Consider the following 12,183-nt stretch of genomic DNA (forward strand, 5'->3'; position numbering starts at 1 on the left):
CGTGTCAAATGCCTTAACTGAAATCAGAGGTAAATAGATCTACCGCATTTCCTTTGTCTAAGTAATCTGTCACCTTCTCAAAGAAGGAGATCAGGTTGGGTTTGGCATGATCTACCTTTAGTAAATCCATGTTTGCAATTCGTCCAATTACCGACTTGACCTCAATGTCCTTAACTACTTTCTCTTTAAAATTTTTCCAAGACCTGGTACATACTACGAATCAGTCGGCAAGCTAAGCAGGCCCTATCGTTACCCGGATCACTTTTTTTCCCTTTCTTAAAAATAGGAACTACCGTTAGCAATTCTCCAGTCGTACGGTACAACCCCCGAGTTTTACCGATTGATTAAAAATTCTCGCTAACGGGGAAGCTCGCCATTTCATGCGCTCAGGTTCCTTTAATATCCTCGGATGGAGATTGTCCGGGCCCGTCCGATTTTCCCATTAAGCTGTGTCAAGTTTGGCCTCTACCTCAGATGTGGTAATATCCACCTCCATATCCTCATTCCCGTTATCATTCCCTCCATCGATCCCCTAAACTCCTCAACTAAGTCTTATTAAAGACTTGAGGCAATTAGTACTTATTTAGATATTGGGCCATGCCTAGGTTATCCTTAACCTCCATTCCATCCTCAGTGTATAGCGGCCCCACTTCTTCTTTCTTTTGTTTTTCTTCTTATTGTAATGAGTGCTGTAGAACCTTTTTTAATATTTGGTTAAAGTTCCTTGCAAGGTCCATGTTCGTAGCACGACTTTTTAGCCTTCGCTCGCAGCGTTTCCTGTACATGTGTCTTGACCTTCACGGGTAAGGGTAGCTTCCTTGCTAATCCGGCCTTTCTTCCACTCCCTGTAAGGCTGTGTGTTGGTGCTTTTTCCTGAATCCCCTCTCGTGCAGATGCTTGCTCATGCCAGAATGGGCGGCTACAACTCCGTGCCACTCGGTTTTTTTTCCCTTTCCTGGGATGGAGGCTTCCGACAGTTTCTTGCAGATGCGACTTAAAGTAATTCCATGGCCTCCTCCGCAATTAAATCCACCAAGTTTCGTCCGTATTCAATCCACTTCCGTCCCCCCATAACTAATTTTCCTTATAACTCTTAAAATTAAGCCCGTTGAAGGAAGTCAAAAACCCTAATCCCAGATCTACCTTTGGTTTATCCTTCCTTCTAGTTTGAAACTGAATCAGCTCATTGATCAGCTCGAAGCGAAGCGTTGTTCCCCTACCACCATTTCTTCTAGCGAGTCCTCACTGCTCACAAAACCAAAGAGAGGAGAATCCATTCCGCTATGCTCAATCACAGGATTACATCTGACCCCGATCGCTTGCAAGATCACGACTGCTCAACCGTCACCGCCAGTCTATGTAGTCTCGCAGGCGGAGGGAGGTTGTGTAAACGGCCATATCCCTATCGAATCACACACCATTTCCCTTCAGACGGCTGTAAGTGTTTACTTCATTAAAGAGGTCCTATCCACATAACCAATCAGAAATCCAAGGCAGTCCTGGTAGCACACCCAAGCACTTCTCAGGGGAGGCTCTAGTAGCTGTTACCCAGTGTGATATTGTTGCCCAGAAGTTACTCGTCTTACCAATTCACAATCACTTACTTATTCATTACATGTAACCATCATACATTGAGACAAATGCTAACTCCACCACCTATTGCCTTATCTTCCTGTCCTTTCTAAACAGCAACATAGCCTTCAAACACCTGTTACTTCCCAGTCATAGTACTATCCACGCAGGTTTACTGTTATCCCTTTAATAACTGGTTTCAACTATCCATGCATCAGATAGCCTCCAGTACCTCCACTTTGTTACCATAGGCCCTCGCATTAGTGTACAGAACATCGTATTTAATATTTGGGTTGGCGGCAAGTAGACATCTTATACCCCGCTGTGCACAGACATTCTACACCAGCATCACTGCTTGCTAGTTCTAACAACCCGCTTTTTCTCCTTGGTCAAATTCTTTGGTCCAAGGTCCACAAGCGTATCCCCTCTCACTTTGTTTACTTCCCTCTCCAGGTTAAATTCTGGTGTGGAGATCTCCTGGACATTTCCCAACCATCTCCCCCATACCATGCCAGCTGACGCTTACAGTTGTCAAAACACAGAACTCAACAGTAACAAAATTAAATGAGCCTTCCGTCATGTCCTTAACTTCACTAGCCTCCAGCTCTAATAGACTGTCAAGGGGAGGGAATGCCAAGCAGGAAGTCATCAACTGAAAAATTCCTGACACTGGACATTGTGTATGTAAATTTACATATGAAAAGAAAACACCTACTAGTCAATTTACAATTATAATGGCGTATAAGAGAAAGCTACAAAGCCATTTCAGTGAAGCCTTTTAGCGGCTGGTCTAATAGTTCCACAAAATACATTTCCAACTACAAAGGAGGAACATCAGATTGAAGTGAATGAACAAGTTCTCCTCCTCTAGTCCCACCAAACTAGGAATGTAGCCAAATAATCATACTATGGATTGGGCCCCATATCTAGTCACAAAGCATAAACATCAATTTATGGATGTGTCTGGACACAACTTTTTTAGACAGAGCTAAGAGCTCACCTAGCAATTCAACCAATAATTCAGCCACAGACAGAATGAATGGTAATGGCAATTTGGCCAGCCAAATATTCATAAGATTTTAAGAATGTCTTTTTTTTTTTTAAATAGTCTTTCCAAGGGGGTCTATAAGAGTGGCTTTCTAGTGACTAGAAAGGGAGGGTTTCCTGGAGCAGAGATACTATGTTGACTTTAGAAGACTGAGTATTGTCTTAACATTCGTGAGTTTTTGGTATGAGTTCGGTTGCCCAGACATTATGTGGACAAATGAAACATCTGATTTCTCTTCCTCAGAAGGGGAAGTTGCCCTAAACTGATAGCTTATTTTGGATATAGTGGCAATATCTTGCATACAAAAGGCAAATCTGCTAGTAAGGGCAGTCCAGAGTAGTATGAATCTTCTGGTGATCCTTCAGTCAAAGATTAAACCTCATCATTTCCAATATCTGAGGAGGATTACCAGCATGAGAGTGAAAAGGGTTCATGGTTCTTTTTTCAAAAGTAGATCTGCACATTCAGACTTTATTATTCTTTCTTCACTGGAGTAAAAAGAACAGCCTGGGTAATGGCTTGGAACTTGTGGCATATCTGTTCAACCCAGATAGGGAAGGCTGTATCCAATCAGAGGCCTGCCTTACCTCTAGTCTCCACAAAAGCATTTGCAATTTCCAAAAGCAAAGAATAGCCCCAAACTGAATGGTGAGAGGCAACAGCACAGGTGAGTTTAGGCTGAGAAGAAACTAATCTGATCCTTGAAATCAAATTAAATAAATCAGTAAAAGCTTTACCTTAAACAAAAGACTATGCCTAGCATAATCTACTAATCAGAGAGCTAACCCCCAGTTAAAGTATGGGGGTTGCAGATTAGTCTGGGTCAGCAATATCTCATTCACTGCACACAGTATATGACTCCTTGCCTTGTGCAACTGGTGCAAACAGTTTACATCCCTTAGAGGCCACATTCTGAACCTTGAAGTCAGAGCTGCTGAATTGGAGCAGAGAGAATTACTTACAGAGTTGGCAAATCAGGTCATTGTAGAGTGAGCCCATCTCAGAACTTTAATTAAAGGGGAACCTGACTTTTGTCACAAACTGAATAAGGTTTTAAAAGACTGTTTAGACTAAAAGTTGGATGAGAGCTGAAAGAAGTCAAAGGACAAACATATCTGCTAGAAATGTCAGTAATACAAAAATATCTCTGTATTCAGTAAGAGATATGATAGAAATTACAGTTTAATTGGTACAGGGACAAGTTAAGATCACAGAAGCAATTTCTGTTCAACTTGCAAATTGTTACACTAAGGAGTTTAATAAGATTGGATAGTTTAGATACAATAAATCCTGCATCTTGGCAGGGGCTAGACTAGATGAGAGGTTAGAAAGTGCAGTACTTTCTACCCTATGATTCTATGAGACCCACAGTTAAAAGAAAAAAAAAAAAGTAGTGTATATACAAATCAGAGAAGTGTAAAAAGCTAAAGCCCAGCAATGAAAGCAGTACCTTGACATAACAGACATTACTAACCATTGTGTAATCACAAAGAACAATGGGTTGCTGAACATGTGGCTATAAACTATACATGTAGGACTTGGGTTAAAGGGGTGGAAAAGCAGCACTAGACCTAGACTAAAAGATTCCACAGAATCTACTGAAATAGAAATTCTAAGCAGCGAAGATGAAACAGTTGAATCCATATTAATACAAATTATAAGAATACAAATATTCTAGTAGGCTTATACTACTGGCCTCCAGTGCAGAAAAAAGGATATTTACGAAAGTAACACGCTGAAGTTGGTTCAAGTAATTACATTTGAGCCACAAAGTGACAATGACTCGCATACAATTAAGCTTAATATGCTTGAGGTAAGAAAGGTACCAAAAATTAGTGCACTAACACTGAAATGTAAATAGGAGGGTTATATTTAAAAAAATGGGAAAACTAGTTGACATAATGTATTTAGACTTTTTAAAAGCCTTTGACAAAATGCATCAAAAGAAACTAAATAGTCATGGTGTGAAATGCAAGGTATTGTCATGAATCAGAGCCTGGTTACAAGACTGACCAAGAAAGAATAAATCGTCAGTTTTCATCATGGCCAAAGGTTAACAGTGAGGTGCCACACGGGTCTTACAAGTGCATTTATCAATGATTTGGAAGGTGGAAAAATTTGCAGATGACTCAAAATTTAATCCATGTTGCAACTTAGCCGAATGAGCAACAATTACAGATAAAATTCAGTGTTGAGAAATGCAAAGTAATGCACATTAAAGGTAATATTTTCAACTACTCATGTACCTTACTGAATTTTAATTTAACTGCACAAATAGGAAAGAGACCTGGGCATCACTGTAGTTAACTCAATGAAGACCTCTGCTCAATGTATGGCAGTAGTCAAATGCAGCCAATGTTAGGACACAAGGAATGAAATGGAAAACATCAAAAATATGTCATAAATCTATGGTATACACTCATCTAGTGTGGGGTATTCCTTTCTGGTCACGCCATCTCAAAAAAGGTATAGTAGAAGAGAGAAGGTTCAGAGATGGGGAATATGAAAGATATGGGGCATGGAAAGAGACTCATATCAAGAGAGAATGTAAGTATGTACTATAAAGAAGAGATAAACAAGAAGGGCCATGATGGAGATATACAAAATGATGACTGGTACCAAAGAAGAAAACTGGAAACTTCTATTCATTTGATCTCATACTACAAAAAAACAAGGAGACATTCAATGAAATACAAACATAGAAAATGCAAAACGGATAAAGCGAAAATTTTTCCTTGAATATATAAGTATATTATGGAATTTATTGTCACAATATCAATGAGGCTAAAAGCTTAGAGGATTCAAAATTTTGACCTTTATAAAGGATAACAAGAAGTACCAGAATGAATAGTAAATACCTAAAAATTAGCCAAGTTTTAGAAGAGACATAAAACTCTCATTATTCAGGACAACAGACAATCTCTATTGGAATTTAGGATAAAACTTCTCTTAGTTTCCCCAAAATTAACTGCAGAGTTTTCTTGCACCTCTCTCTGTAGCATCTGGTTCTAACTACTGTTGGTGACAGGATACCAAATCAGACATTAGTTTGATCCAGTACGACAGTTCCTATGATAGTGGTAATATCATATTCCTTATAGAAACATATTCCCTTGCTCTTCCAGATGTTTCTGTCCTCTTGACACAGACTAAGAAGGTTCGATATTAAATTGGTGATCAAGCAGCCACACTTGAACAGACTCTGTTAGTAGTCACATAGTACTGCTCTGCAGGTGAAGTCTTCCTGTTTATTTGATTAATCTGTTTATACTCATTCTGATTTTGAACAATTATTTCAGATAGCTAAGTAAACAGGTTTTAGTGAAGCAGAACGAGAATTGGATGGAGAAAGGAAATGTTAGGAATCCTACATATCAAAATCTCATATACAAACTGGTAGGCATTGTGGTATAGCAAGGGGTTGGACACCAGGTAATATTCAAAGTAACATTACCAAAAGAAAAACAATTATTAAAATTTATAATTGGGAGAAAGAGTTAATTAGATGGAGGTATTAATTGATTTTCACAAAACTAGTTCAGGAAAACCAAATCAAAATATTGAATTACTGATTATGGTTATCAATGAAAATGCACTCATAAAATTTACCAAGTACTCTTTTTCCTATACATTAAGGTATGCCCATAAAACAAACAACTGAATTTGACGTTGAAATAAACAAAATGTTTAAACAACTAAAAATGACAAGAGGAACTATGCAAATGAGTAAAGTATATAAAAAAAAGGTACATAAAATGAGTGATGTAATGTAATGTAGCAATATTTTAAAGCAAAATCTTAACTAAACATGAAATTCTAAAATACAAAGCAAGGTTGATTAACTACATTGACTTGCTATACCAATAAACAGAGTGTAAAATTCAAAAAACTATGTGCATCAACCACAATGATTTCACTTAATTCCTTAAGACACTAAAGCATCAACAGGTTGTTTACCCTAATTAAGATTAATGAGCAGCTAAGCATTATTAACATAATTCAACAGCTAAACTTAAAGAAACAGTAACACACAAGTATAACATCAGTTTAACTAATTTACAACAACTAGAATTCAATTTGACATCAAAACTTTTAAACTAACAAATAAATTAGGATGAAACTAGATAGGTTGTATATGACAATGTAATTGAAAGTAGCATCAACTTAAAAGTTAGCAAAACCATTACTACGTCTCTTACTTCTGTCTTAAGGAAATAGTATTCTGAGGGCTAAACATGACTGTTAGGGCAAATCCACAGTCATATGACCATTACAGCTCCAAAATAAGCAGTATTCAGGTAATACACTTCAGCTAAGAATGTGTCCTATGACAACATGGAAAGCAAAGATATAACAACCACATACATTGTGACTGTTACAATAATACAGGATGAAAACTAGCTTTGGGTTTGGTGGAGTTAGATAATTTTACAACCGTGAGAGTTCAATTTTATCATATTGGTAAATCAAATTACTTTCTGAAGTTGAACCAAGCAGGCTTAGGGGAACAGTCTTTAGAGAATCGATAGGCAGACAGTGCATAGCAGGGAGATACTGGTGTTTGAGTTAATTAACAAAAGAAAGAGAGCTCTCTGAGGGCACATCTATACTGTAAAAAAAAAACAACAGAAAAAACAAACAAACAACACATCACAGTAGCAAGTCTCAGAGGTCAGGTCACCTGCTACGGGGATAAAAACAGCAGTGTAGATGTTCCACTTGGGCTTCAGCCCAGGTTCTGAGACCCATCTGATCACTCTTCAGAGCCTGGCTCGAACTCAAGCAGCAATGTCTACACAGCTATTTTTAGTCCCATAGCGTGAGCCTTGCAAGCCCAAGTTAGTTGACCTGAGCTCTGTGATTCACTGCCATAAAGCTTTTTTATTTGGTTGTTATTTATTTATTTCTGCAGTGTAGATGTAATCTGAGAGATTATTGAAGGTAATGACATCCACCAATGGGTAAGCCCTGTAACAGAAATATCAAGAAGTATATTGCTTTAGGTATTGGAAACAGACAAAAGGTAAAACAGTAAGTTATTAAGTTACTACAAGAAGTATGGAGATAAGGCTAGCTTGAGATGCAATGTATTAAGACACTACGTAACTCTAGTTAGAAACACACAACACAATTAAAGTTAGTGTAAAAATATTCTTAAATTTATAACACTCAAATAAGGGCAGAAGAGAGATTTCGAAATTACTCACTCACAGTGTAATGTTACAAGAAGGTAATTCTCACACATACAAAGACATCACGGTGGGGGGGTGTAAATGTGTAGGATATAGAGAAGAAAACAGGGTGTGTTTAAATCAAAGTAATTTAAATCACCGATTTCAATCGTGATTTAAATCAGTAAGCACGAAACCTTGATTTAAATACACTCTATCCCGATATAACTCTGTCCTCGGGAGCCAAAAAAAACCTTACCATGTTATAGTGAAACCCCGTTATATCGAACTTGCTTTGATCCACCGGAGTGCACAGCCCCACCCCCCCGCCCCCGGAGCACTGCTTTACCACGTTATATCTGAATTTGTGTTATATCGCGTCGCGTTATATCGGGGTAGAGGTGTAACTGATTTTAAGTGTGTTTTGTGTTTGTAAATTTTAGTTTTTTCCTAAAGGGGGTGGGGGGACGGGGATGACAAACTTTCTTGGTTTTTCAATTCCCAATGGGTTTCTGCACTTTACGTGACCTAGTCATTGAAATGAACTAGTTGAAAAAGAAATTAAGAAAATATTCTCTCTGCATTTGCAGAAAAGGCTATTGCTGTTAAAAAAAAAATAAATAAATTTAGCGCTTAAACTCTGGCTCCAGATGCTTAGCCAATGACTTTCAGCAGTTCAGTGGTTTGATTTTCCTTAAAAATTAGAAAAATATGTACTGTTGTTTATCTGGTATTTAATTTAAATTATTTTAACAGATAACAAGTTAGGCCTTAACATAATTTGTCAATTTCAAATTAAATTTGAAATAGATTTAATTTAAATTTAAAAATTCAATTTAAACCAAAAAAAAATCTGATTTTTTTTTAAATCATTGATTTTTATACACCCTTGCAGAGCAGAACAGTGATTTAAGAAAATTGCTAGCTTTCAGTAGCCTTTGACGTTAGGAACTGAGTTTAAACAAGACAACATAACAAAGTTTAACCATAAAATACTGAATTTTCACAGAGATCTTACAGTATAGTTCTAGATTTTTAAATGTACAGTTACGATCTCAAGACTAGTTCTTTAAGCAACAGCAAAAAGCTTTAGTCAACTGGTAACTGTTAGATCATTCCTAAGACACAAAAAGCAAATATTATTTCCTCCTGATTACAGTGTTCTGTAGATGAAGAACAAATGATTCAATTTAGGCACAAGTACTTAGCTACAATACATTAGGTGTAAGCTATGTAACTCCATCCACTTTTGATTCTTAGGAAAAGATTTCAAAATATTGAGGCGGCTAAAGGCTTTATTTCTTTCCTACTTCTAGAATAATCTTTCTTGGTATTTAGTTTGAATCAGGATATCTTCAGTTTATTAATTTGGAATTTCAAAGAATCAAGAACAAGGGTCTGGATTTACAGAACAAGAATCTCAACTATAAGAGAGTTGAAGAGCAAAAAACCTGCCTTTCTAGAATCTTGAAGGCCAAATTCTAGCTTTCCTCGAAGCACAGAAATTCCCTGGAATCTTAACAAATTCTGCACCTTGAAGTCTTTAAACCACAATTTGAGGACTTCAATAGCTCAGACATAGGTTAGGGGTTTGTTATAGGAGTGGGTTGGTGAGATTCTGTGGCCTGCATTGTGCAGGAGGTCAGACTAGATGATCAGAATGGTTCCTTCTGACCTTAAGTCTATGATTCTATGATTTTAAGTGTTTGGGAAATCTCAGCTCAGGTACAAAGGCTAGTGCATGTTCTCTCCATATTGAGGAAGAGGGGCAGGCAGAGTAATAAGCTTACACTGTTCAGACTTCTGACCAGGGGTGGTCAGTCCAGGGGTGCAAGGCTGGGAAGCTGGGAGGAACTGGCTGGTGCTTCTCTTTCTGTGATTCGTCAGTGGCTTTGGGAGAATTCATGAAATCTAGCTGGGTGTGGGGCTCCACATGCTGTTGTGCTGAATGACAGCAGCTCCTGGAGAGGTTTGCTGCTTGTCACTAGCAAAGCACAGCCCAGGTAGAAGCATTAAGGGGGTAAAGCAGAACCCCAGTTCCACTTTGCACCCTGAGGATGCCATTACAATTATAATTTATGCTGAGATGCTCTCAAGTTTCTTCAAGCAACATCAAGATTCGGAAGACCTTAGCACACTTCAATACATCCAAACGTGAAACTGAGGCATCCGAAAAACTGCCAACACCGATATGATGCATATACCACTTTTTGAATCAACTCAAATTGACGACTAGCCTGAAGTTATTATTGATGTGACATGGAATTATTCTGATCAGTATTAAATCCACTAAATTCTCAAGGATTCAAATATAACTTACCACAGCAAGCTGTGTCCGCGAAGCTACCGTGTGAAACACCGCAGGCATCATGAGAGATTCTTCAACTTTTAATTCCATCTCATTCTCTGCTGAAAATGTGGTTTTGGGAATAGCTGGTGGGCGTTCACATAAGATCATCTCTTTGTTAAACAGGAAAATTGGGTTTGTGTCCTATATTAAAATAAAAATATCTTCATAAAGAACTTTGAGAAAATAAAACATGCACGTAATCCAATCAACTAATTGCACTAGCATGTTCTGAAAACAGCATAACTTACATAACTATTCATGGCAAATTACTTATATGAGTATTGATTGCATCCAAGAGAATTATATGTAAAACCACTCATTTCTTGATACGAAAAGCCAAGAACAAACAAAAAAAGTCTCTAGAAAAAAAAATACATAAACCTCAACCCCCGCACCTCCAAAAACCCCATACATCACTAGAAAGCAATAACTCTCGCTTCTTCTCAACACTTTGTTTTGTAAGGGGACAAAGAGAGATACTATAGCATACACTTACTGTTCCAGCACTGTAACTACAGACCCTTCTGTCTGCTGCCATACACTCCCCTCCATTGACAACTAGCACCTGGTGCTGAATGGCAATCTTATACTTGGTTTGGATTGCATGTTTAAGGTCAGACACACTAAAAAGGGAAAACAGGAACTTTAGTATCAATCTCTTATTTAAGCAACTGATCTTCTCTCATGCATAATATTTCTGTAATATACAAAGTAATTTTTAGCTCTAACAGCAGTAGGGAAAAAAACTAATTGTGAATAAGGGCAAAATGCATGGTTGTGTAAATACTACAATCCGTTGTATTCTGGCTACCAATTCATAGACTAAGAGCAAAACATGACCCATCCTCAGAGAAATGTGTTTACAAAATGATACATCTCAGCTATTTACACAAGAAGCACATCTGCAACGGTAATGCTGGAGTCCAGGATTAACATGCGTTTCTGGCAATTACTGCCAAAGTTATATTAAACTCTGAACACGAGCCAGCTACTGGCTTAGTTTAACTCTCATCTTCCACAGTCTAATATTATCTTAGGAGAAGTTATAAGAACATTAGAACAGTCATAGCAGGTCAGACTAATGGTCCACCTAGCCCAGTATCCTGACTTCCAAGAGCAGCCAATATCAGATGATTCAGAAGGAATGAACAGAACAAAGCAATTATGGAGAGATCCATCCCATGTCATACACTGCTAGCTTTTGGCAGTAAGAAACTAGGGACACTAAGAGGATGGGACTGCATCCCTGACCATCTTTGCTAATAGCCATTGATAGAGCTATCCTCTCTGAACTTATCTAATTTTTTTTAAACCCTGTTATAGTTTTGGCCTTCACAACATGCTCTGGTTCTTGTTATTTGAAGGGGTAAATAATACTTCCTTATTCACTTTCTACACACCATCCATGATTTTGTAGACCTCTACAATATCCCCCTCCCACACATCCCCAGCTGCCTCTTTTCCAAGATGAAACGTCCCAGTCTTTTTAATCTCTCCTCATATGGAAGTTGTTCCATATCCTTAATCACTTTGTTGCCCTTCTATGTACTTTTTCCAATTCTAATGTATCTTTTTTTGAGATAAACTGACCAGAACTACATGCAGTATTCAAGGTATGAGTGTACCATGGGCTTATGATATTTGCTGTCTTATTAGCTAACTCTTTCCTAGCTTTTTTCACTGCAGCTAAGCATTGAGTAGATGTTTTCAGAGAACTATTCACAATGACAACAGGATCTCTTCCTTGAGAGGCAGTAACTAATTTACACCACATCATTCTGTATGTATAGTTGAGATTTTGTTTTCTAATATGCATTACTTTCATTTGGCAATGTTGAATTTCATCTGCCATTTTGTTGCCCATCCAGTTTGTGAAATCCCTTTGTAACTATTGGCAGTATGCTTTAGACTTTACTATCTTGAGCAATTTTGTATCACGTGCAAACTTTGCCACCTCACTGTTTACCCCCTTTTCCAGATCATTTATGAATATACTGAACACTGAACCCAGTACAGATCCTCGAGGGACGCTGCTATTTACC

At 37.8% G+C, this 12,183-nt stretch overlaps 1 protein-coding gene across 3 annotated transcripts in view; it reads right to left on the reverse strand.

Moving 5' to 3' along the window:
* RB1CC1 (RB1 inducible coiled-coil 1) overlaps nucleotides 1-12,183 on the reverse strand; it is a 171,237-nt gene that overhangs the window by 122,300 nt on the left and 36,754 nt on the right. For all 3 annotated transcript variants that reach the window (XM_075063021.1, XM_075063020.1, XM_075063022.1), the window contains exons 4-5: nucleotides 10,638-10,764; nucleotides 10,112-10,282 (exon numbers count right to left, since the gene is read on the reverse strand). In XM_075063021.1, coding sequence (XP_074919122.1) covers nucleotides 10,112-10,282; nucleotides 10,638-10,764 — 298 coding nt within the window. The remainder of the gene's footprint in view (nucleotides 1-10,111; nucleotides 10,283-10,637; nucleotides 10,765-12,183) is intronic.

Source organism: Chelonoidis abingdonii, chromosome 2 (assembly GCF_003597395.2).
Source record: "Chelonoidis abingdonii isolate Lonesome George chromosome 2, CheloAbing_2.0, whole genome shotgun sequence".
NCBI lineage: Eukaryota > Metazoa > Chordata > Testudines > Testudinidae > Chelonoidis > Chelonoidis abingdonii.